Genomic DNA, 26,836 nt, shown 5'->3' with positions numbered 1-26,836 from the left:
AAGAGGCGCATTCTTCAAAATCAGTCACTTGTGGTACATTATCCGTTCTTTGGGATATTCGATAAAAACTGAATTCGCCTTTCGGGTGGGAACACGTACCCGAGTTACGACAGGAAGTGATTCAAAAAACAGATACGTTTCGACGCTATGGTATACGATTTTCTACAGACCAGCCAACATAACATACAGATGGAGTGTTCTTTTGTCTCCGCTGTCTGCTTCGTTTTTATTTGTATGTTTTGTTGGCTCGTCTATATATATATCTGTAGCATGGAAATGCAACACTTCTGTGTATAGATTTGTGTTGTAACTCACGTTTGTGTTCCCGAACATAAAGAGAGTTCAGTGCCGTTAAAAAAAAAAAAACGAAGAAAAAAAAGGAGAGAAAAGAACAACAATACGTCAGTGATGGTTAATTTCAAATAATGCACCTGTTCTATGTAACGTCAATGATTAGATCTACGAGATGCAGCAATGGCATGTGTACTACTAGGTTTACACACAAACACACACACACACTCGCACACACACACACACACACACACACACACACACACACACACACACACACACTCATATCACAACACAATTCACCCATCTATACCACACAAAATTTAATGACAAACGTTAAACGAAACTACAACTACAACTACTCCTACATCTTCCACAACCACAGTCACCACAACAACGTGACAACACCCACACTACCCACGGGATAAAATAGGCACGGACGCCTGACCTTCTTCTCTTCATAGCGGATGGCCATCTTGAGGCGGGATAGCGGGTCTCTGTCGGAGAACTCGCCGCTATCGCTCAGCACCGCCTCCACCTCCTGGGTGCCCCGGCACAGGTCCATCAGTTCGCAGGCAAAGTTCATGCACTGCTCCACCATGCCCAGATATTCGCTCTGGAAAACAAAACACGGTCGTCAGTCGGCTCTACGTAAGTAGGCAGCCTGCTGTGTAAATGACCCGGTTTTTGTAAAGCGCTTAGAGCGTGGTCTCCGACCGAGGACAGGCGCTGTGTAAGTATCCATATTATTCATTCATCCAAAGCGAGGTCATCCCCATATCACTGATGTCATTCCAATGTCATCAACTTTGGCACAACGTCACTGTGTCCTTGTTGACAATGACTTTAAAATACTGTGAGATCATCGAGCCATATCAATGAAGTCATTACGTTATCGCGCCCTTGTTGTACCCTGTTGACATCATAACAGCATCGTGAGATCATCACCACATCAATGGCGTCATTACAACATCATCGCGTTTTTGTTATTTCCCTGCTGACGTCATCAAAACACCGCATCAGAGAGAGAGAGAGAGAGAGAGAGGGAGAGAGAGAGACACACACACATACGCGAAATACGACGAACAAAATCTTTCATCACCTCCATCCTGAAAACCTCCACATCCCTAATTCCTTCCCCCTCCCCGCACCACCCCCTCCTAAAAAAAAGAAAAAAAAAGGAAGAGATGGAGGAGAATAAGTACGAGGAAGAAAAGGAGTAGCACATGAAGAGGAGGAGAAACAAGAAGAAAGAACTTTGACCAGGTAGGAAAAAGCAAGAAACATGGATCGACAAATAAATAGATAAACAAATAAAAGAACCGAACAGATGAAAGTGGGGAGAGAGTCTGAAAAAAAGTGGGAAGATCAAACAGAGTTAGACATCCCAGGGAACTGAAGGAAGAAAGGGGGATGTGGGAAACCGAAGGGGGGGGGGGGGCGGGGGGGGGGGGGGGGGGGGGCGGCAGAGGGAGGGGGGGAGACAGAGACTAAGGGTTGAGGTGGGGGAGGATGTGCGTTGGGCGGTGTCAACAGCCCCCCCATCGTGAGCGATCGATAACCGATTTGATGTTAATCGTTGTGATTGGTAATTTGCCTGGCAACGGCTCCTGCTCTCCCTCTTTTCCCCCCTCGATTCCTCTTGGACTGTGCACCGGTGTAGAGGTGTAACACGCCACACCCCCTCTTCAGAAAACACCAATTAACCCACCCATCCAAAGAAACAACAACAAGAACAAAAAACAACAGCAAAAAAACAAAACAAAAAAACAAGAACCTAGAACAAACAAAAACCAAACCCCCCCAAAAAACAATAACATCGAACACACACACAACAACAACAAACCCCCACTCACAAACTAAGCAAACGAACCCGGGGACAAATCTGGTAGTGGCAATAACAGTCACGTACACTAATAACAGCGGTGTGTGTTTCGTCACATGCGTACAGAGCTGTTATCAAGCCTACATCTCTGACACGTAAATGGTTTTAAAATAGCAAAGACGTTCTTTCTGACGCAGCTGCTGACTGGAAAACACCCGAAAACCCAATCGTTCACGCCCTGTCGACAGCCTTTCCATCTGTTTTCTTTTCCCCATTCAAACTGCTAACAATCAGTTTTGTTGCACCACCGAAAGGAGACAGTCGACTGGTGGACTAAAACATTCTGACGTCTGTACCGTAAACTGCATTATTGGATTGGGAATAGATTCTGTGACTTATTGTCTGAGTGACCCCTCGCCTCCTTCCCCTTCCACTGCATCCTGTGCGAAAAGATGGCAACAGGAGCAAAACGATGTAAGAATCGCTCTCAACTTTCGCCCGTGTGGTGTGACTCATCAATATTGATTGACAGTGTTGTGCTGAGAAGCTTGATCGGGACATAGGCAATTATGTAAATGGTGCTTGTATCTTTCTTCCTCCTTTCTGCCTGCCTGAATATGAAGTTATCAAAGATTATATATCTCTTTCTTTCCATTTTTGGTTCCTTGTTCCTCCCTTTCTAATTTTAGTTCTTCGTCGTCTTCTGTATTCTGAACAGTGTCATGTTGCTTCCACTGACACTGAAAAATGTTTGACATTTTCAATGCATTTCGTGCTGACACCAGCTGGAAATAATGGAGGAGTTTGTAAAACATATGTCAAAACAAGAAAAAGAATAAGTGCGCTTGTGAAAGTTCAAGAAAACAACAACACACATACAAATACGCGAGCGCGTGCGCACACACACACCGAACTGTCAAACACACAAAACCGTTCGTTTTCCGCATCGCTCTCGAACTCTCTCCACACATTATACATCCCCACCTCCCCTCGCATTCCCCGACCTCACTTTCCTCTTGCTCCCCTTCCTTATATCCTGCCGACCCCCATGACCGACCTTGAACTCCTTCTCCACCTCGGCCAGCTTCATCATCTCCTGCCGCAGCTCGAAGGTGGTCATGATGGGGTCCGGGCTGGACAGGGCCATGTAGGCGGGGCTGGCCAGCGCCCGGTAGGCGTTCAGCCGTGACCGCGACCTCTTGAGCGAGTCGTAGTTCTGCTTGGTGACGCAGTCCGTGCACTTGCAGGAGATGGGGTGCGGCTTCTCGATGGTGTGGTTCCTAGACAGGAACATCTGTATGATCTCGTGGTTGTTGTAGTGGGCGGCCAGGATGAGCGGAGTGATGTCCGGCGGGAACTGGCTCTTCTCTTCCGTGCGGAAGAACGCCTCCCCGCCGCCCATCCGCCGGAGCCGGTCCTCGCCGGCCATGAAGTTGGGGTGCTCGATGATGATCTTGACCACCTTGGTTGCGCCCTTGCTGATGGCGTGCAGCAGGGCCTCCTCGATGCAGTTGAAGCTGAGGTTGTCCAGCAGGATCTCGATGATGTCCAGCTTCTCCGAGTCGATGGCCAGGTGCAGGGCGTTGCGGCCCATGTAGTCCACGCAGTTGACGGACAGGCTGGAGTCCCCGGACTCCTCCAGCGACTGGCGCACAATGCCCACGTCGCCCAGAAAGGCGGCATTGAGGAACACACGTTCTTCATCGGTCAGCTGGAACACAGGGTCAGCAACAGACACTGTCACTTGCAATACATGGACATAACACAGAGATCATAGAGGAAAGACAGGGTCACTGCAATGCATGGACATCACACAGAGATCATAGAGGACAGACAGGGTCACTGCAATGCATGGACATCACACAGAGATCAGAGAGGACAGACAGGGTCACTGCAATGTGTGGACATCACACAGAGATCATAGAGGACAGACAGGGTCACTGCAATGTGTGGACATCACACAGAGATCATAGAGGAAAGACAGGGTCACTGTAATGCATGGACATCACACAGAGATCAGAGAGGACAGACAGGGTCACTGTAATGCATGGACATCACACAGAGATCAGAGAGGAAAGACAGGGTCACTGTAATGCATGGACATCACACAGAGATCAGAGAGGAAAGACAGGATTACTGCAATGTGTGGACATCACACAGAGATCAGATAGGAAAGACAGGATTACTGCAATGTGTCAAGCGAAGCAGTGAGTCATGACTCTGTATTTCACTGACGATGTCATTCATTTACTGGGCATGCATTTAACATTCACAGTCTGCAGGAACAGAAAGAGTCACAATGAATGGAGTACACATAGGACAGAAAGAGAAATGACTTGCTCCTAGATTGTCGAGTTCAGACTTTTCCAGAACAGCACATAAAATATATTGATACCATAATTTCATTGTGACAAAAAGCAATATTCGGTACTGCTTCGTGTCCTACCATGCAACAACTCTTTACAACTTTCCTTCCAACCCGGAAAGTTCAGAAATGCAGTACCGAAGAGAACAAATAGCTGCACGATACATGTGCGTGTGCGTGTGGATAGTGACTTCAGCTTCTTGCCCTTCGGACTGGTGGATGCGGAAATTTGAAAAAAAGGAAAAGAAAAAAAGAAAAAGAAAAAAGAAAACAAAGGAAAGAAAAAAAGAATGGACCTCTTGATGCAAAGAACTCATTCTGTTTTACCCGTTTTCTTCACGATTTTCCCCCATTCGTTTCAGCATTTTCCCCTCTCTGAGAATCATTCGGACCTCCCCCCCCTCTCTCTCTCTAACACTATGTATGTATACAGCCTTTGAGTTCAGAGTAGCAGTAGCCTAATGTCTTAATTTCTTTTCTTTTTTTTCCAAACATATTTTAAAATCATTTTTTGGATACATACATGTATAGAAAAAAAATCAACGACAACAAAAACAAACATAACAAACGAAATCGGAAAAAGGGAGAGAAAACAAAAACAACAACAAAAAACAAACAAAAAGACAACCTCACACACAAAAACAAAAAAAAAACCCACAAAGAACAACCAAGCAATACATTATATATATATATATATATATATCTAAAACTACACACACATACAAACACTTATATAAAACAAACACAAATGCTCCCCCCAAAGTGCAAAGAATAGATTTCGAATCATAACATTGAATAGCAAATAGTATAAGAATAAACAAACAAAACGCTTGTCATAAGTAATCCGGTCTTCATTATCAGTGTCTGCAGCTGGATGTACCTCCTTTTTTTCTTTTTTTCCCCTCCCCCTTTTTTCAGCAAAAGAAAGAAAAGAAGAAGAAAAAAATCTAATTGTATGCACACGTAGAATGGACACATTATCACTGTTTACAAGTGATGGAGTTGATTCACACTCACACACACACAACGTGTTTTTACATATACACACATATATGCATATACATATATGGATGTATGTCATATTCACTTAATTCATTTCACACCAAATATAAGACTTTCAATGCCGTTGCCAATATTAATACATTGTCATTTATATATCCTATTCAAGCATCAACGTTTTGGCTTAGTTCCATTAAATTTTTGTAGTGATTCCAATCATTAATGAAATTTATTGAGGTCTTGTTTACAAATGAAATGCATTTTCCTATTTCGTACCTTCCTTTTAGATATTTCTGAAATGCGTGAAAATGTGGTAGATTTTCATTAATTTTACATTTATAGATGAAAATCTTTGCCAGCAGTCAACTACCCCATCCGATTTAATGTCTTAATTTCTGTAGTTTCAATAATCAAGATGCGAAAGCAGATGAACCGACACTGACTATTACGACGACATCTGCAGCATTTTGTAATTTTCAATTACGGCTATGTTGTTGTTGTTGTTTATTCATTTATAGTCTGTTCATCTAAGATGATGGTATTAGACTGAAAATAAATGATATTATTATCATTATCTGTATTATTATCATTTATATCATAATGATGATTATTATCATCATAAATTAGAAATCATTATTTGTGAAAATCAATGGCAGGGGAAGAAATGTTTAACTGAAAAGGGGGTGCGTGGGGGGGGCGGGGGGGCCGCGGTTGAAGTGGAGTGGAAGGGGGATGGGGGTGGGGGGTGGGGGTCGAGGGGGAGAGGATTGAGGAAGGAAAAGAAAGAGAGAGAGAACAGAATGTGGAAAAGATAGAGTACAAAATGCTAAAATGGAGAGGGTGAGTGTCAGTGATTGGAGAAAGAAAAACATAATATTGGAAGAGTATGTTTGAGAGGGGGGATGTGGGAAGCGGGATTAGGACAGAAAATTAATCAATAATCAAGCATTGTATGCAATACTTGTATAGATTATTATTTGAAAAGAGGATGATGTGGGGACCTACAATAAACAACCAACTGGACTATTTAACACATAGCAAGCTAACTTTAATAAAGAACATTTTGAAATACACAACTTCCCCCCCAAAAAAACAACCAAACAAACAAAATTTGAAACTGGTAACACATGTTCAGTAATTTCTGGGGGTAAAAAAGATTTCATTTCTAAACAGCTGGTTAAAACGTGCTTTACCGTTAAACGACCCTTGCAAATGCATTCAATATTTTCAAAATATTTTGTGTATGGGGCATCAGCCCCGCCAGTTCTTTTAGCATTTCATAAGCCAAAAGTGTTAACGTACGGCTATGGCACTGTATGAATAAATAATCCGAGACTGCCTCTCCCTTTTCGTTGCTACCGCATCTTCAATACTCCAAGCAGCTATATTCTCACGCAGTACAATCCCGGTCTCTCCCAAAGCAGACTCGAACTCAGACTCTGGACGCCAGCAGGACCGGAAGAACGAAAAACTGACTTCATATACACATAAACATGACCCACAGAAACAGGACGACGACTGCAGTGAAATATTCCCACAATAGAGACCCCCACCCCTCCCTACATCTATTTTAGATAATGGAAAAAAAAATTCTAGCACACATCAGACGTATTTTGTGTGACGGCTTCATTTGATCCCTACTGAAGTATGACTGTCAGAAGTAAAGATAATAATCTTATTCACCCTTCTGGAATTTCACCATTCTTCAATCATCTTGATGGATTCTGAGCCATCTTGGCATAACGTACAGAAGGCAACAGCAGCATCTGTTCACATACTTGATCCTAACTGATTGCTACATTTTTGTTGTATCACATGAGGATGGTGTTTTCTGTTTTATTTTTGTTGTCTGCCTGTCTGCGTCTCTCTTGCTGGCCTGTCTGTTACCTCTCCTGTGATTCAAAGCATCTCAATGGAAGATGATGAGTGTAGAGGAAAATGCAAGAAAACAAACTTGGGAAGGTATAGCTAACATCAGTGTATGGCTGCTTTGTTTCATTTTGGCAGCGGGCATTTAGTTTAATGTATGTCGTCATAATGACTCTGTGTGTGTGTGTGTGTGTGTGTGTGTGTGTGCGTGTGTGTGTGTGTGTGTGTGTGTGTGTGTGTGTGTGTGTGTGTGTGTGTGTGTGTGTGTGTTGTGTGTGTGTGTGTGTGTGTGTGTGTGTGTGAGAGAGAGAGAGAGAGAGAGAGAGAGAGAGAGAAAACACAAGCATGCCTTGTGTTTGCGAGGGTCTTCTCTTACCGTTAGTGTGTTTATGCGTGAGTGCTCGCTCGAGCGCGCATCTGCTCTATATAAGTATGTACGTTAGCGCACGTGCGCATTTGTCTCACAGGCAAACGTGTACGATGTATTCGTGACCCCATGACCCGGCGTGCTGACGATGAAGATAGACTCAATCAGCTCACGCGCTCTGAACAACTCTTTGTGTGCGCGATTCCGAGCACCCACGAACTGTGTGATTAATGGCGAGAGGCGATAAACTAAATCTGACGGACGACTGATAGATGCTCTCCCCCTATCTTCCCAGGGGTACGGAGGGGAGGGGGTAATGGGGGTGGGGGTGGGGGTGGGAGCAGTGGTTATCCTAGTGAATGAGGGTATTGAAACCCATCAGTAGGTCATTTTCGTTCACACATCTTACAGCACCACACCCACTCTGTTTCAAGCGATATCGCCACCGACATATGTCGAACTGATGTTAGATGAAACAGCAGTCAAAGTATCCGCTATGATCACTTCTTCTGTTACTGCTGAAACGATGACAACTTCTTCTGCAACAACTTTAGTTCCTTAGATCGATGTTCACCCTCAATCAGTTCTTTTGATTTTTTGGACGAAGTGTGAAAATGTTCACTGAAAATTAAAACCAGACACTTTACATTTTCGTATACCTGCGCAACTGCGCGAGTACGCACACACACACACACACACACATATACTGGGAGAAAGCGGAGCGGGAGAGAGAGAGAGAGAGAGAGAGAGAGAGAGAGAGAGACAGACAGAGTCTGAGAATGTCACAACCAGACGTCATCATCCGGTTAAATTTCACACACACACCGAGTTCTCTCATCTGATCTACACTTTCAGACTGTTGAACAGTCAATGGCTGCTGCAGCGGAAATGTACGATAACTCTTGAGGCCAGAAAAAGCTTGCCCCGCAAGACGCAATAGCGGCTAAATCGAAGCAAAGAAAAATGCCGCTTCATCAGTGTTTTTCGGAAATTAGTGTGTGTCTGCTCATATCATCTCAAAGAACGTACATGCAGCCGATAACAATTAAGCTAGCATCAGTTACTATCAGCATGTCATGTAAGAATGTTCGCACACAGTTTCAGAGCCTTCTGGCACCAGAAAAACACGTCATGGAGACCTTTGATAAAGCAAATCGAGTTCCACTCCTTGACATCATCATCTGGTTTATCATCTAGTTTCCACTACAAATCCAAAAGGCCACGTTTTCTTCGCTGTAACATATTCTCCATAATTCTCCTCTCCTGGATGATCACAGCTGTATCAGAACAGCGTGTCATCATTTCAACTTCCGACTTTTTCCACTGGATCCAGAGCTACCAGACACAGTGAACAACGTGACGTTAGGGCACACACACACACACACACACACACACAGATGCAAGGCTTTTTAATACCCACTCAGCGTTACAACGCCTTTCGGACATGGGGACAAGAAAGAGTGCGCACACTTGTGAACATACATAATTTGCATGATCATTTGAACTACAAACACTGACGCGCACGCATGCTTCCAATCAGATACAAATTCATTCACGCACGCTCACTCTCGCGCAAGTCGTGTGTGAGGGTGAAGAGGATGGGTGGGTATGTGTGTGGGGGGTGGGAGAAGGTGTTGGTTTGGGGAGAGAGAGAGAGAGGGTGGAAGAGAGAGAGAGAGAGAGAGAGAGAGAGAGAGAGAGAGAGAGAGAGAGAGAGAGAGAGAGAGAGAATGTGTGTGCGCGCTTGCTGCAGCCACGTGTGTGTATGCCCGCGCTATGATTTTTTTTTACTACTTCTATGCGCGTGACAAAGGCCGATTTCCTGGGCAAAGGGATTTCTTCTTCCTTTCCTTTCACCGCCAGACCTTCCGCAATTGGAAAGTGCTTTGGCAGTCAACAGCTTTCCACGCTTGGACACACAAATTGACATTTCTCGTTCCGGCTCTCTCTCTTTCACACACACACACGCGCGCGCGCGTGCGCGCCGCACCACGCACACACCATACACCCCACACATATATCATCATCACTACTGCCGTCGCCACAACCAGAAAAAGAACGCCGGTGACATGGAGAAAACACGGCATGAATAAAACATAAACCCCGCTGCAAACTGCAGTTTAATTGATGCCCGTGTCAAAACGACGCTCGGCGCTGAGGAAGAAGATGGAAATGGGGAGGGGAGGAGAAGGAGGAAGTAAAAGAAGAAGAAGGCGGGGAGGAGGAGGAGGAAGAATTAGAAGAAGAAGAAGAAGAAGAAGAAGAAGAGGCAGTGTAGAGCAGAGAATAAAGAAAAAACCCCAAACCAAAACAGAACTGACAGTGGACCATTGCAAAATACACACAAGAGGGCGGTTGTGGGAGGATGGGTAATGGGAGGCGGAGAAGCAGATGTCAGCAGAAGAATAATAAACTCAAAGAAAGCAAGAAAGAATGAAAGAAAGAAAGAGAGACACGAACATTAAAAGAAGAGAGAGGAGGAAGAAGAAGAGTAGAAGGAGAGGGAAGTTGTTTAAGAAGAAAGAACGGAACGAAAGTTAGAAGAGGAAGAAGTTCACAGAAATTAACTGAGAAGAAAAGACGAGAAGAAGAAATAGGAGGGGGAGAGGGAGCAGCAGAAAAGGTAGGAACTTCAAGAAAGTAAATAAATAAATAAAGAAAGAAAGCTGTATGTGCGGGAGAGGAGGAAGAAGATGAAGCAAAAGAGGATGATAATGACGAGAGGCAACCCCCCAAAAAAAAAACAAAAACAAAAACAACTACAAAAAACAACAACAAAAAACCCCCACAAAAACTGTGGCCCTGAGATAAACACACACACACAAACACACACACAAACAAAACCCCAAACAAAAGACAAACAAACATATATGTCTATATCTATCTCTTTCCATCGGGGCAACGTAGAGATCGAAGCTTTTGAGTATGGGAGCGAAAAATTCGATGGAAGGTGGATGATGAACAAGAGATAATGGAAAAGGGGAGGGGGGTGGGGTGGGGGGTGGGGGGTGGGGGTTGAGATGGGAGGGTAGGAGAGCTACGAGGAAGAGAGGAACTGCTCACTTGCATGCCGCTAGATGGTGATACAATTACCCACACATCAGTCTTTGCCTCCCTTTGACCTGCTCTCTCTCTCTCTCTCTCTCGCGCGCCTCACATCCGTCTACGCCACAGAAACTGATTTAAAAACTGACATCACACACACGTGTGTGTGTGTGTGTGTGTGTGTGTGTGTGTAAGATAAATAGATAGATAGATAGACAGGGAGAGAGAGAGAGTTCAGTTTCTCAAGGAGCATCTTAACCAAGGCGCTTTGTCAGGCATTGAGGAGAGAGAGAGAGAGAGAGAGAGAGAGAGAGAGAGAGAGAGAGATGGTTTGCGCACGTAAAGGCCACTGCCTCCAATGAAGAGTAACTACGAACATATACACCATATCATAATACAGACAAATCGTTCTCTCTCTTTTTCTCTCTCTCCCTTAAACCCTTTTCTTGAATGGTGATATTTCCATCATATTCTCAATCTAACTATGGCAGGTAACAGGAAACAAAATTCCACTCGACTTTTTAAAAATCACGTAACAATGGTTTTTAATTTATTATGTAACGATATTGGGAAAGACGAAGAGGGAGGGAGCAGAGAGAGAGAGAGAGAGAGAGAGAGAGAGAGAGAGAGAGAGAGAGAGAGAGAGAGAGAGAGATAGAGATAGAGTGAGACAGAGAAACTGAAACTGAAAAATGTTTTAATGCCATTGACATTACAGTCCTATTGGCATGGGACACCTCAGAATAATCGTTTAACAACATAAAAACAAACAAATCAAAAACAGCATGAATACATGATTCAAAGTCGCAGCAACTACCCAGCAAAGAAAATCACAAGGTCTGTTGAAAGACGATAAAAATCCCACAAAAACACATGTGTCGAAAACGGCTTTACCCACGCTCGACAAACTCACGGCGTGCTCAACCGAAAAAAAGAATGAAAAAAGAAAGGTAAACCTAAGCATAATCAGTCAATTTGCACGTTCTCCGTGCATATTACAAAATGATAGAAGTATGGGCTTCTTTGAACGACCATCCAACCTAAACGCTATGACAGTTATTTCTTAACTTTCGAGACTGCAGTTCTTTTGTTGTGTATGCATTTACAAGTTAGAACAGTTCTTGCTACGAAAGTGCCAAGCAATGGCGATGAATTTAGCAAGTGACCGAATTATCTTTACATTATCTGACAAAAGGAGATGGATTATGTCCCTTCCAACTGAAACACTTCCTTTAAAAACTTTACATTTTTTACGGATATCACTGTAGGTGTTACACACAAAAAGAAAATGAATTTCGTCTTCTGTCTGCGCCCCACACATAGGGTATGGGGGTCGAATGGATGTGTAAACGGAGTACCATCTTTTACTGGCATTCAGCCCCAATACCCTTAGCCTGAACCGAACAAGACTAAGTCTGTGCCATTTATTGTTTGGAACTGAAATATATTTTCCCGTCTCAAATATGCTCTTGAATGAAAAAAACCAGCTATATTTTTTTTCCCGAATCTTCTAAATGAGAATGCCGGTCCTGTTTGTATGAAGAAATAAGTCTTTACTTGAATTCAGACAAGAATATTTTCACATCACATCCAAACGATCCCGAATCCATGAACATTCAAAACATTCTGCACATAGTATGCCCAGTTATGTTTTCCAGATTCAAGTTGATTTAACATCATGTTATACGCTTGTCTGCATATTCTTTCAGAAAGAAGCTGTGTTAGCCTAAGCCGGTATTTAATGCATTTAATCCAAGTTGCAATAAATAAAGGGTAACGACTAACTTCACCATAAATCATTTTATTTGATGATTGCAGTGGTACTGAAAGAAAACGTTTTATAACATATGTGTGCACTTTTTTCCATTTCACTATTGTTACGTAAACCACATACTTCTGCCCCATATGACAACACTGGTACAACCTGTGGAATCAAAAAGTTTCCAAAAAAAAGAAAAAAAATCAATGCAGTTTAGTTTCTTTAAGGATTTTATAATTTCCATTGTTCCTTTTTTCCCTTTTCTACAAGATTCTACCCATGTGCTCTGAAGACTCAGCTTTGTGGTGAATAAAAGGCTTGAATATTGGTAAGAGTTTGTAATGCTAACCATCTTTCATGCATTGAGAGATGTCATCCTTTACGAAAAAACATGACATTTGTTTTGTCCAGATTTACAGAAAGATCTAATCTGTCAGCTTCCTCCTTTAAAGCATTCGTTTGGTTTTGTAAGCCAACTACAGTGTTCGACAAAAGAATTATGTCATCAGCAAACAAAAGCAAAAATATCTCAACAGCACCAGGGATTAGTTGAATACCATGTCTTCCCTTTTGGGCAACCTCCTAAGCAAGTTCATTCATGAAAAATGAAAACAGTAAAGGACTAAGCAAACATCCTTGCTTCACTCCACGCGGACATTCAAACACTTCAGAATGTGTACATATGTACATCACACAAGCAAGCACCGAGTCATACACACTTGTAAGTGCCATGTATAATTTACCATTTACACCCTCTTTAAGCAATATACTCCACAGCAAGTTCCTGCTGACAGAATCAAAACCGTTGCAAAAATCTATAAAAGCTATATATAATTCAGTATTCCTAAGAAGATAGTTTTGAATAAGGGAGTATAATGTGAAAATATGGTCTACTGTACTATAGCCTAATCTAAATCCTGCTTATTCCTCAATTATTTTTTCTTCTCTTTCTGCCCATTCTGTTAGCCGTTTGTTTAAAATGTTTGTGTATACCTTACCAAGAACACTCGTAAGTGCAACACCACGGTAATTGTCTGGATTACTGGTATCACCTTTCTTATGCAGAGGGATTATAATAGATTTAGCCCAGTCTGTTGGATATACACCTTCATTAAACAGCTTATTAAATAAAGTAACTAAAATGTCTATTACCTGTGAACTGGAATGTTTTAACATTTTCCCTAGGATTCTATCCGGCCCTGCAGTTTTCCCACTTTTCAGAGTTCTTATACTGTTAACAATTTCTTCTCTTGAAATTGGGTCATTGAATAATGGCTCTTCAGAGTCATCTGATCCTATGTCATTGTTATCATTATCTGTACCATCATCAAACATGTTGCAAAAGTGCTCGAACCACTAATTTATACTTATTTCATTATATATTGTTACCTTTCTATTTATTGTCCTAATTGTTGACCAAAAAGACTTTGAGTCCTTAATAGAACTCTTCAATCTTATTTTTTCTTCTTCAAATTCACATTTCTTTTTTCGTTTCATTTTTACATAAACTAATCGTTCTTTGACATATTGCTCTTTGAATTCATCCTTCTTTTCTTTTATTTGAGAGGGAGAGAGACAGAGAGAGAGAGAGAGAGAGAGAGAGAGAGAGAGAGAGAGACAGACAGACAGACAGACAGACAGACAGAGACAGAAGAGAGACAGACAGATAGAGAGAGACAGAGACAGAGACAGACAGACACACACACAGACAGAGATAGAGAGACAGAGAGAGAATGGGAATCATAGAGGCACAAAGAGAGACGCAGAGAATACAGAAACAGGACGAAACAGAGTGGAAAAAGAAAGGCCGGAATGGACAGAGGCCGACAAAGACAGTGAAGGAAAGAGAATAATGACGTCCCTGATGACTACGAGGGTCGTGTTACCGACGTGGCTCTTTTCAGGACGCTCCGTGGGACAAAACGCTGTGATCATGCCATCCCTCCATACATCACCCAACTCCAAAGCCTGGATGCCCTCCTTTCTGTCGAGAGAAACCTGCCGCTTTAGGTTAATCGCCGTCGTCATCATTATCGTCGTCGTCGCTGACGCCATCATCGTCGCCGTTTGCCATCATTTCCGTTGTCGTAGGCATAACCATTATCATTAGAGCCAAGCAGTGCGACCTTGCAGGATAAAAACATTATGCTTCCAGACATGATTATGAAAGGCTTGTTTTGGAGGCTTCTTTTGAACATCGTCATCAACATCATCATTATAATCGTCACATTTATTCTTCTCTTGATAGATGTGAACTTACATGTTTCTTTTTCTTTTCTTTTTTTAATTAATAATCGGACTAATTTGCTTTACTTCTATGATACACATAAATGAGAAGCAAATTGTATAAGCATACTAAAATCATTATCATCACCATCACTGTCATCATGTTTGGCGTTCATCCCAATCATTACCGTAGCCTTCCTGGGCTCTCGTTACCATCCTCGTCTTTGTTGTTTTCATCAACATCATATCTAAGGTGAAATTCATTGGAACATGTTATCTTCCACACACTCAATGTAGGTAAAACATGCAATATTTATTTCCCCTTTACCGTATTAGCTGCATCGTCAGCAGAGAACAATTTGGGAAAGCAGATATATCTTCTGTCACCACACGACTGCAACAAATTTCAACCCCCGATTTCGTTTCTGAAGCAAGATCTGTTAAGGCTGTCATGATTCATCACACAACCCACACTGCTTTGGGAGCAACAACCACTGTGGAGCCTTCAAATATCAACAATATCTTAACCCCTCCCCCCTTTCCCTGAAGTCAAAAACACTGTTTAACCAGCAAGTTTTGACAACAGTTACGATCTTAACTGTCCCTGGAGCTCATCATATTGCAAAGAAATACTGATGCACTGACAATCCAAGCTGCTTCTGAAGCGATGCACACAGTTTAAATTTACCCCACCCCTTTCTCTGCACCCTTTTTTTTTATATTCTTGGATGCACATTCTGCTTTCATTAAACTTATCACTATAAATAAAACTTTAAAACCCACATTTATTCCGATATAATACATGCTCATAATGCATTTTCATTGCCTTTGTCATCGTTATCACCACAATCACCTGCTCTTGTTATATATTCATTACCTCTGTCCTTTTCACCCGCAGAACCTGGGCGGGAGTATCGTGTACCCCCCTGCCCCCTCCTTCCTGTCTCATCAGTCTTTATCAAACTCCTCTCAAAGGTTAGCTGATTTGCTCCAGACAAATGCTGAAACAATAACCTGTCAACCCCAACCTCCCCCTCCCCTTGCTGCATACGTGATGAGCAGGTGACAGCACCGGTGACGATGTCAATACCAATGATCCTTCCACAGGGAACGTCATTTGTCAGATGCCGGTAAATCGATTTTGCCGTATAAATAACTGAAACAATTTATGCCTACAAACAAAATGTAGAAACAATTGGATAAGAAAACACACACACACACACACACACACACACACACACGAGAAAGATTAGAATGAGGGACAAAAGGAGTGAAGGAAAGATGGAAGAAACGAACTTTTGAACAAAGAAAAATAAGAAGTAAACAAACATTTTTAATAAATGACATCAACTTCCTTTTACACCACACAATGGAGAACGATAGTGGAGTAAATGATGGTCATGTGTAGGAAATAAAATGTAGTCCGTTCTTAATACGACTTTAAGAGAATTTCATTTTATTACTTTCCTTTTGAAATAATGAGACACAGTTTGACATACACGAAGAAGATTGAAAAAAAAGCAAAGAGAAGGGGAAGAAACTGGTAAGAACAATAGAAAAAAAAAAGAGCAACAGGCAGAAGTTTGGGGCTGGAAGAGACGGAGAAGGGGGAGGAAAAGAAGAAGAAGAAGAAGAGAAGAGAAGAAGAAGAAGAAGAAGAAGAAGAAGTGAACGGACAAACATCAAACTGAAGACACACGGGAGGTATCTTACATGGCAGCCAGAAACAGAACCAGAACGGGACTGACAACAGCACTGACTTCTTTCCAGTTGTCGTAAGTTACACAATTCACTCCCACTCCCCTTCTGCTGTCTACTTAAATATCTGAAAGGAACGAAGTCTTCTCATCACCACGCCCTCCACTTCCCAACCACTCAGGCTCCCTTACCTGAGGTGAAAGGAGGTATATTATGTATAGTTCTTTAGCCTACGTGTTGTGGGTTGGCTATCATGTATTGTTCTCGCCTAGTGCTCTTGTTGTGAGGTGTGTGTGTGTGTGTGTGTGTGTGTGTGTGTGTGTGTGTGTGTGTGTGTGTGTGTGTGTGTGTGCGCGCGCGCGGGTGTATGTGTGTGTGTGTGTGTGTGTGTGTGTGTGTGTGTGTGTATGTGTGTGTGTGTGTGTGTGTGTGTGGATGGGGGAAGTGGTATAGTGATATTACTTTTTTTTCGTTCAAGACCTTTGTTTTTTTTTTGTTTTTTTTTAGTGTAATTCGTTTTTACAGAAACATTTACACGCATATACACATGCTTGCATGTCGGATAAATACTACCTTTATGTCCAGCAACAAAGGGGGAGATGTCAAATGGTCTTTGAGTAATGAAAGAAATCTGAGGCAGTCTCATATGTACTAACTAGGACTGGGTATATACGTTTTCTTCGCACGTACACCAGTACTTGTTTTAGTCATAAAACGCTTACAGTGTAAGATCCTTAATCGTGTTCACCAAATTTTGTTTCAAGTTCGCTAACTTATAAAGAAGAGAGAGAGAGAGAAAAGAAAGAAAGAAAGAAAGAAAGTAAAAAAAACCCCCAAAAAACCCCCAAATAAAAACAAAACAAACAAAACAAAAACAAAACCCACCAAAAACAAAAACAAACCCGACATAGGTAATGTTATATCAAGCAAAGAAAAATGATAAAGGAACGAGCGTCTTCAATCATTTAACGTTTCATTTCTACATCAAGTACTACTACTAGTCAAAATAATCACAATTATCATAATCACAATAACAATAATCATCATGATAACACACACGCCACAATGACTGTGCTGCTGCCGCTGCTACTACCACTACAACTACTAAAGAATTTAATTTACATAGCGCGTTTCCATGTAAAACATACCCAACTGCGTTGTACAATGTAAAAAAGTGATGTTGTGAACACGCATTTAAACACTAAAATGACAGCTTCCAAACATAACCCAACTTCGACATCAAACACTAACTACAATTTATGTACATAAACAAACAAAAACAACGCGCACAACATAACACTCAAATACATGTTAAATATCAGAGTAACTGAATGGTATTGCTGGTAAGCATGTATAATACTGCTCGTCCACTCAAACAATTATGAAGGGAGCAATCACTCTGAATCTGTTATATTATTGAGCGCTAAATTATTATCTTTCTCCTTCTTCTTTCTTTGTGAGTTATTGCTTGCTTGCTTGCGTGCGTGCTTGCTTGCTTGCGTGCTGCGCGCGCGCGCGCGCGCGCGCGCGCGCGTGTGTGTGTGTGTGTGTGTGTGTTTAATGTGTATTGTAGAGCGCTTTGAGCTCTCTTTAAGGGAGGAAAGCGCTCAACAAATGTCTGTTATCATTATTATTATCATTATTAATATAGACATCGGCAGACCACTGTTTCTCAAATAGTCGGACGATCTAAACCTTCAGGTTTCCAAGAACACGCACCCCCTTCAACAACAACAACAATAACAAAGCGACAAAAAAAGCTGAACTAAAGTACCTACAAAACACATTATTTCGAAGAGTTAACGCCAGAAACACTGTTTGGATGCAAACGGTACAGATACACTCATACCCTTTGGGATACCGGGGACGTGAGAACAGCAAAACAAACAAACAAACAAACAAAACCATCCCCGTCAGCCATATCATCAACGATAGTGATTTTCCGTCTTGTTCTGCACTCTTGTGCTTTGAACATTCCCCACGTTTCCTGGTTGTGTCTGTCAAGGCCATTCAGCGTTCCGGTTAAGTAATCTGTGATTTCCTCAAAGTAATTTTCGTTTTTTTTGTGTTTTGTTTTGTTTTTGTGTTTTTTTAAAAATAAAGACAAAATCAGTTTCTTTTTTTGGCCGTTCGCAAGACTTTCATTCAAGATTTTATGACTTTGGAAAGAGAGAGAGAGAGAGAGAGAGAGTAAGAAAGAATGAACGGACTCTTTATTTCTGGTGGAATAAGCACAGGGTGAAGAGATGACAGCGAGACAAACAGAGACGTGGGAGCAGATTCGGTAAGTACACTGGCTTCCAGCAGTTATCAGTTCTATCAATCCACATGTCTTCAACAAATATGTTAATACATTAAACTGTTATAAAAGTTTATCATGGGCTTATTTCCAGTTGCATTTTTATAAGTGAAGGTCTTTTACGCAACAGTGAAACCAGTACTGACAAATAAAGTAAATTTTCCGAAAGTGAAATTTTGATTCCCTCTTATTTGTCTTCTCCAATCATTTCATAGACATTCGTCTTTTACAAGTTAAAAAAATGCTTTTCTCTATCACAGAAAAAAAGAACGTCCTCTTTTCTGATGAAAAAAAAAAGAATCCACTGCTTTTTTGACCTTCCAAGAAAATGACATTTTAAAAAGTGAAAATGATACTAATTTAGACAACAAAATAATGAAATCAAAATACATTTCAACGTGCAAGAAACGTAAAGAGCCCGCTTTATTAAACTAACAGCGAACATAATCTTATCCCAGACAATTAAAAACACAATTTCACGTAGACAAAAAACAAAACAATAACAACAACACCCCCCTCCCCAAAAAGCAAAACAAAACAAAACAAAAAACGACGCTTCAAGGCGCCTTTTTAAAAAAAAAGTGCAAACACAGTTTCATCTAAGACCCAATTATCGAAACAGTAACTGTAGTCTGTTTCTGCACACATCCCAAGGCCATCGCTCTACGACACTTCCCAACAGCTTTCACATATGTCGTTATGAGGAACGCAAACACAAACCAGGTTTCCCCTGAGAAAGAGCACCAGGGGCACTAGACAAAGATAAATAGGTAAAGAAACACACACACACACACACACACACACACACACACACACACGGAGATATTCACCACTCTACCTGGGGAGAGGAGTCCGAATTTTTACACAGAGGGAACACTGTTGTGACTAAAACGTACACGCACTGTGAGGTACAGTATTCTACCTGTTCGAACACCTTGACTAAAAGTGGAGTGATGGCCTAGAGGTAACGCGTCCGCCTGGGAAGCGAGATTCTGAGCGCGCTGGTTTGAATCACGGCTCAGCCACCGATATTTTCTTCCCCTCCACTAGACCTTGGGTGGTGGTCTGAACGCTAGTCATTGGGATGAGACGATAAACCGACGTCCCGTGTGCGGCATGCACTTGGCGCACGTAAAAAAACCCACGGCAACAAAAGGGTTGTTCCTGGCAACATTCAGTAGAAAAGTCCACTTTGATAGGAAAAACAAATAAAACTGCAAGCAGGAAAAAAATACAAAAAAATGGGTGGCGCTGAAGTGTAGTGACGCGCTCTCCCTGGGGAGAGCAGCCCGAATTTCACACAGAAAAATCTGTTGTGATAAAAAGAAATACAAATGCAAAAAGTACACACCGTGAGGTACAGTGCTCTACCTGTTCGAACACCTTGACTAAAAAGTACACACCGTGAGATACAATCCTCTACCTGTTCGAACACCTTGACGAAAACGTACACACACAGTGAGGTACAGTACTCTACCTGTTCAAACACCTTGACTAAAAAGTACACACAGTGAGGTACAGTACTCTACCTGTTCAAACACCTTGACTAAAAAGTACACACAGTGAGGTACAGTACTCTACCTGTTCAAACACCTTGACTAAAAAGTACACACAGTGAGGTACAGTACTCTACCTGTTCGAACACATTGACTAAAACGTACACACTGTGAGGTACAGTACTCTACCTGTTCGAACATCTTGACTAAAACGTACACACACTGTGAGGTACAGTACTCTACCTGTTCGAACACCTTGACTAAAACGTACACACTGTGAGGTACAGTACTCTACCTGTTCGAACACCTTGACTAAAACGTACATACACTGTGAGGTACAGTACTCTACCTGTTCGAACACCTTGCCCATCAGCACCTGTCGCTCAGAGCAGTGGGTGTAGCACGGACGGTACAACATGTCGCTGATCAGCAACGGTTGGTTACTGGAGCGTTCGGCAGCGGCACCGCACACCCCTTCCGGCCCGAAAGACAGGTCACCCTCGGAACTGAAGAAAGAGTCTTCCTCGGGCTCCACCGGTCCCGGGCCGTGGTGGCGGCGGTGGTGGTTGGGGTGGGGAAGTTGGAGGAGGGGCTCGGGGTGGAGGAGGACGGGCGGGTCCGGCACGTGCGTGGCATGCATGGCCTGCCGCGTGGCCATCTGCAGCAACTGCGCCAGGGCTGGCCGGCACTTGTAGTCTCCCTTGGACCCCATCTTAATTTCCTTTCTCTTCTTTTTTTGTTGTTTTTTTCTCTCTCCCTCCCCACTCTCTTTTATAAGAAAATTACTGCGGGCCAGGTAGCATGCAGCGTCGAGCGCCGCTTAATTTTCTCTGGGATCATACAGTGCAAACTGACGGATTTTTCGCGATTTTTGTATTTTTTAACCATCGTTTTTTTTCTTCTCTCTTAATGTTGTTTATTCTATTGGCGGTGTCGTTCTACGGTGGTTGTCGCTGAAGTTGAATAGCTGTTTACGAGATCAGGATGACGGTTCTATGTGTCATGTTTTGTTCTCAGGTTGCACGCCCTTGCCGAGCACACTTTTGCAGTTTAACTCGAAGACATTTTCATCGTTATTCGGACTGGGAGTAGTTTTACCGTAATCTTTGTTCTGATCTACTGACATGGGGACATGGCGAGACAAAGGAGTGGGAGGGGTTTATTTCCTGCTGTCCCCGGGCAGATGACAGGTCTATGGAGATACTCGCTTTCACACTACCACTGCTGCTGCTGTTGTTTGGACCGTTTGCCAGCTGATCATGAAATCGAAAACTAACCATGATCTACTCTAGTAAAAAAAACGGGGAGGAACATGAAGAACAAGCTTGAATTGTGCACCTCCTTCAAGTCTGGTCGGTCAGTAAAAAGCATCTCACTCGAAATGCGAAAGCTCTGTTCAACAGAGTCGAATTTGACCTGTGGTAGTACGAAACACAGTTGTGACACATTTCCATGTCAGACTCCCGTAAATCACCAGCTATAACCATACTGACCACGCTCAATGCGAACAGGAACAGAAAGTGAGGCGATGTGTCCTCACAAACCAATAAACACGACTACCACAACGCACGTGTCCAGAAAACTTCATGAATATAAATGAAACGTGAAAGTGGGAAACAGAGCGGACAGCGACCCAAGCCTCGGTGAATATTGTCCTGTTATTGCTGCCTGGATGTCCACGCCACATGATTTAGGCCTGGCAAAACTGGTGTAGAACGAAGGAAACGCCAGATTATGCGTTTCCAATTAGGTCACAAGGAGATAATTATGCATGTCTCCATCTTACGCGTCTCTCTTCACACATAAAAAGAAGATGGGGACCGTTTGCTCTGATGGTTTGATGCCAAAGTTCGGCGATGGTGAAGTTAGATTAGCTGTCAGGAAGTTTGGGGCGTCTCTATAACACGCGAACAAATCACAGCAGACTTGACAGTCAACAGCAAAATGACGTGACACAAAACGCGGCCGAAAGCACAAGATCGAGTCCTGATAGCGGTTCGAGAAAGACAGCACGAGCGAACCAGCTGAATAGTGAACATAAAGCTAAATACTGACTGGTTTAAATGATTAAGAACAGTAACGTTTTTTGTTGGTTTTTTGCACATGACACACACACACACACACACACACACACACACACACACACACATATATATATATATATATATATATATATATGTACACACACACACACACACATATTTCTTTATACACTTTTACACAAATGTTAGCCTACGTACTGATTTCAATCAGGAAACTAGAACTAGTTCTAAATGGGCAGTGATAAGCATAAAGACGTTCCCACGTCATATGCACTTCCTTACCCAATATTTACATGAACTATCTTGGCAAACATTCGTATTCATCTCCCTAATATAAATACGAAACAACACGCAAGGAACTGATTGTACTTGCGCGCGCGCGCGTGTATGACACTGGTTTGTCCGAAACGTTTATAAATCAAGGAAAATAAACTTGGTGTTCAAGTACAATTTTGTTTGTTTGTAAACTGCACAGTTAGATATTGGAAATGTTGAGCATTACTTTTCAGTAATAGTCATTATACATACTTCATTTATTTTCCGCTCTGCGTCAGTGAAATACTTCTCATGCTGGAATTGTTTGACAAAGACAATTTCGACAGCTGTTTGCAGTCAATAGAAGAAAAAATCTAGCAATCTGCACACTGATTTTTTTTTTTTTTTGGAAACCCACTGTATGATACTGTATTAATCTCATATGTTTATTAAAAATGTACACGTTGATCTAACTTTCGACAGGCCAATGATTAATTTCGTGATCATCCTGACTGATATCACTGAAACTGAGTTCTGGAAGGATAATGCGACACCAGGTTTTTGTGTGTTTATATAAATCTGCACAAAACGTAAAAAAAAAAAAAAAAAAAAAAAATCAAAAAAAATCGCCAGTTCCCTCTATGAAAAAAACCTATCGCACAACTTCTAAGAAGGTCTTTGAAGTTTTCAGCGGACATCAGGCTGCCTCACTCAGTCTCTGGAAGATGTTCGCGGTGAATGATCAACTGCTGCAGTCACCATGTCTGAAAGGAGACGATGTCCGTGGAGCGCTGAGGCCTCTCCCCCTCACCCCTTCCGTTCTCAACCACGGCCCACCCTGAAACTGAGGTAACACGACCGATGCTTCTCTTCTTCCCGGGTTAGGGATGGGCGGAGTGGGGGGTGGGTGGGCCGGTTTTTTTTTCTCTCTCATTTTTTTTTTTACTATCCTTTTTGTTTTGTTTTTCTCATCATCATCATCATCATCATCAGGTTCCAAGCCTGATAGTGGTCCGTGGACCGGTGTTTGAGGGGTGTAATGATGTCGGGTAATAAAGAAGGGGGGTGACAGGCGGGCCAGAAAGGCGGGGTGTCAGTGAAGGATGAGAGATAGCGACAGGCGTGTCGGCTGAGCGAGGTGCCGATAGATGACAGGCCCTGTCCGCAGTCCTCGGGTGACGGGTTGTCTGCCCCTCCCCATCCCCCTCACCCCCCTCTCCTTTGTTGTGTCCGCGCTTCACACTGCCATTACGGCCAGTTAGCGCCATCTGCCCGGCCATGTGCTTCCCCGAGCCCTGATTGGGGCCACCTCCTCCCTGACCCCTGTCGACGTCACCGTGACGTCAGTAAGGGGCTGCAGCACAGTTTTATGATCATCGGTCCGATATCCATAACCATTAACAAAGTTCGTTAATCGGGCCAACTGCTGCTTCAGTCCTTTGGTATCAGTTCGGTACGCAGCCATTATCATTTTCCGAGCAGCGAAAGTTTTAGGTCGATGAATTATGCGAAGGGACACTGATAGCTACGTTAAACCTAATCTGTCGACGTGGCGTGAATGGGCACATCATCAAAAGCAGTCACGTGTTCAGACATAAACCCATTCACACAGTAAACCCATACGACAACCGAAGCCAACCAAACCAGAGCTAAAAGCTCAGAAGAGCGAAATCTAAGCTTGAAACTCAGTAATATCTCACACGTAGACTGGACAGAAGAACAAGAGCACGTGGACAGACCTCTGTATGATTTGAAATGTGTACGTTATTCTTAACGCAGAACTGATCGTTGAAAAAATATTATAATTTACACCGTTGAGAGATCTGTCATCTGTTGTGTAGAACCTGCAGAAGCGACTCTGAAGAAAACGTGGGAAGGAGAAGAAAAAATACTGGTCGGACTAAGCTGTACCATATGCCGGGACGAATAAGACGTCTCCCGAAGAGTGTTGATAAAACAAACATTCCGCAAAAGAAATAATTCTACAAAGATGAAGGACTCATGACCGTAATAGTCAGAAATGACTGATGTTGTAACTGGAAGAAGAAATACGACAGCGGAAGAGACAGTCAAGGTGTTGATCGGACACACACTTTGCAAAAATATGGGGAGCTGACAGCTGAGAATTGATCCCAGAAGATCAGGGTGTATGGCAAGCGAAGAACACGGATGTCCTCCCCATTCTCAACAGTCTACCTACCGTCACTCCCGTCACAACTTCACTCCAGTCAAAGGCCTGGTGCACAGAGATACGTTACCGAAACCAATCGTTCTACACAGCTGTTGATATCCATGAAGTTACGCTGGACTGGAAACTTTTCATGGATATTTCATGTTTCGATAGATGACGGGTCTTCACTGCTGGTGGTGGAAGGAGGCGCGGTTATGAGAGAGGAAGAACGATTTTCTTGTATCTAAATTAATTGTGTGTGCGAGGGGAATTATATATCTCTATATATCTATATTTCGAGAGAGAGAGAGAGAGAGACAGACAGACAGACAGACAGAGACAGAGAGACACGGACACAGAGAGACAGAGAGAGGCAGAGAGAAAGTTGCAAGATGTCATGGAATTTAAAAAAAAATTTTATAATAAAAACAAAAGGAATTGTGGAACATACGTGATGAAACATTTCCGCTATAGAACACAGTCACCAGTAAACTTAATACCACAGCATATCGTCACTGCTTAGACAACTGAGACAGCGGGACTCGTGAAGATAAAAGTGACCTGTATGCAAACCGCAAAGCACAATCCTCAATGTCGTTTCCAAATACAGATCTCTGGATATACACTGCAAGGATACCCTTTTCCATTTACATAGTGAATTTTGGGTTCAAAGTAAGTACAAGGTAAGACTTCTGGCCCATTACTGTGGTAAGAAAACACATTCCCAGTGGACGATGGGAAGAGTGTAAGACCGAGGAGAGAACGAGGAGGAAAAAGCGGAGGAAGGAGAAGAAAGAAAGAAAGAAAGAGAGAGCAGTAGCAGTAGCAGTGGCAGTAGTCGTAGTCGTAGTAGTAGTAGTAAGAAGATAACAACGACGACGACAGAGAAGAAGGATGATGATGATGATGATGACGACGATGATGAAGCAATCAGCTTCTGTCAATGAGTGGGGAGGAGAAAAACTTTACGCATTTGTTGCAAAATCTCACAAGCGCCCATCAAAACTGACATGAAGCTTAAACGTTAAGCAGAAACGCAGATCCTATTTTTGCGCTTAAAAAACAGTCTTTAGAAAACAGCGCATTTTACGACTAAGCACACAAACACCACACACACACACACACACACACACACACACACACACACACACACACACACACACACACACACACACAATGTGGACAAAAGACATTTCATTCAATAAAAAGTGACTTTGACGATGGTGATGATGAGAAAATGACAGTGATGATGATGATAACGATGATGATGAATATGATGATGATGATGATGGAGAATGGTGTGCTCAGAAAGCGATCGTTTCATTTATCATCACAGTGCCATCACTTAGTACTGCCTTCTTTCCCCTTCTCCCCCCTATACACAGATGCCCACGTCCTCCTCCCCGCCACTCTTTCAACCCCCAGTCTCTCCCCTCCTCACTCCCCCCCCCCCCCCCCCCGCGAAAAAAAAGCACCTGCATCGATATTGCGGCGAGAATTAAAGGCATGTTACCCGGCCGAGGGGTGGGGGGCCCGGAGAATTCCATGCGGCCCCCTGGCGAGACGAGAAGCGATGGATCGATCATTTATTTCGTTAACGCTCTCCCATGATGGATTGGCGATCCGCCCCGCCCCCTCTTCTCGCCCACCCCTCTGCCCACGGGTTGCACGTGCGTAGGGAGCAGAGAAAGCCAGGGACAGGACAGCCACAGGTTAGAGACAGGACAGCCACAGGCCAGAGACAGGACAGCCACAGGCCAGGGACAGGGCAGCCACAGGCCAGGGACAGGACAGCCACGATAATCTGTCGTGTCGTACTTAATTCGGTAAAGTACAAGCTTTCATTTATGCCTTTTATTTTCATATGTAATTGTGTGTGTGTGTGTGTGTGTGTGTGTGTGTGTGTGTGTGTGTGTGTGTGTGTGTGCGTGCGCGCGCGCGCGCGCGCGTTGCCTTTGCTTTTTTTTCTTTATTTTTCCCGCTTTTCTTCTTTGCCCTTGAGGGCTGGATAAAAAAAAACAAAAAAACCCAGCTGTGATTACTCCACTACCCTCGTGAAATAAAAACTCGTTTCGTTTCAGGACAGCCACAGGCCAGGGACAGGACAGCCACAGGCCAGGTAGCCCACAT

The 26,836-nt window shown here is 42.9% G+C and overlaps 1 protein-coding gene across 2 annotated transcripts in view; it reads right to left on the bottom strand.

Moving 5' to 3' along the window:
* The window catches only part of LOC143292743 (short transient receptor potential channel 7-like), a 179,448-nt gene that overhangs the window by 28,800 nt on the left and 123,812 nt on the right, over positions 1–26,836 (bottom strand). For both annotated transcript variants that reach the window (XM_076603280.1, XM_076603281.1), the window contains exons 4-5: positions 3,174–3,827; positions 740–907 (exon numbers count right to left, since the gene is read on the bottom strand). In XM_076603280.1, the coding sequence (XP_076459395.1) occupies positions 740–907; positions 3,174–3,827 (822 nt within the window). The remainder of the gene's footprint in view (positions 1–739; positions 908–3,173; positions 3,828–26,836) is intronic.

This window comes from Babylonia areolata, chromosome 18 (genome assembly GCF_041734735.1).
Source record: "Babylonia areolata isolate BAREFJ2019XMU chromosome 18, ASM4173473v1, whole genome shotgun sequence".
Classification (NCBI taxonomy): domain Eukaryota; kingdom Metazoa; phylum Mollusca; class Gastropoda; order Neogastropoda; family Buccinidae; genus Babylonia; species Babylonia areolata.
The sequence above is the reverse complement of the archived record's forward strand: the minus strand, read 5'-3'. Positions and strand labels throughout refer to the sequence as shown.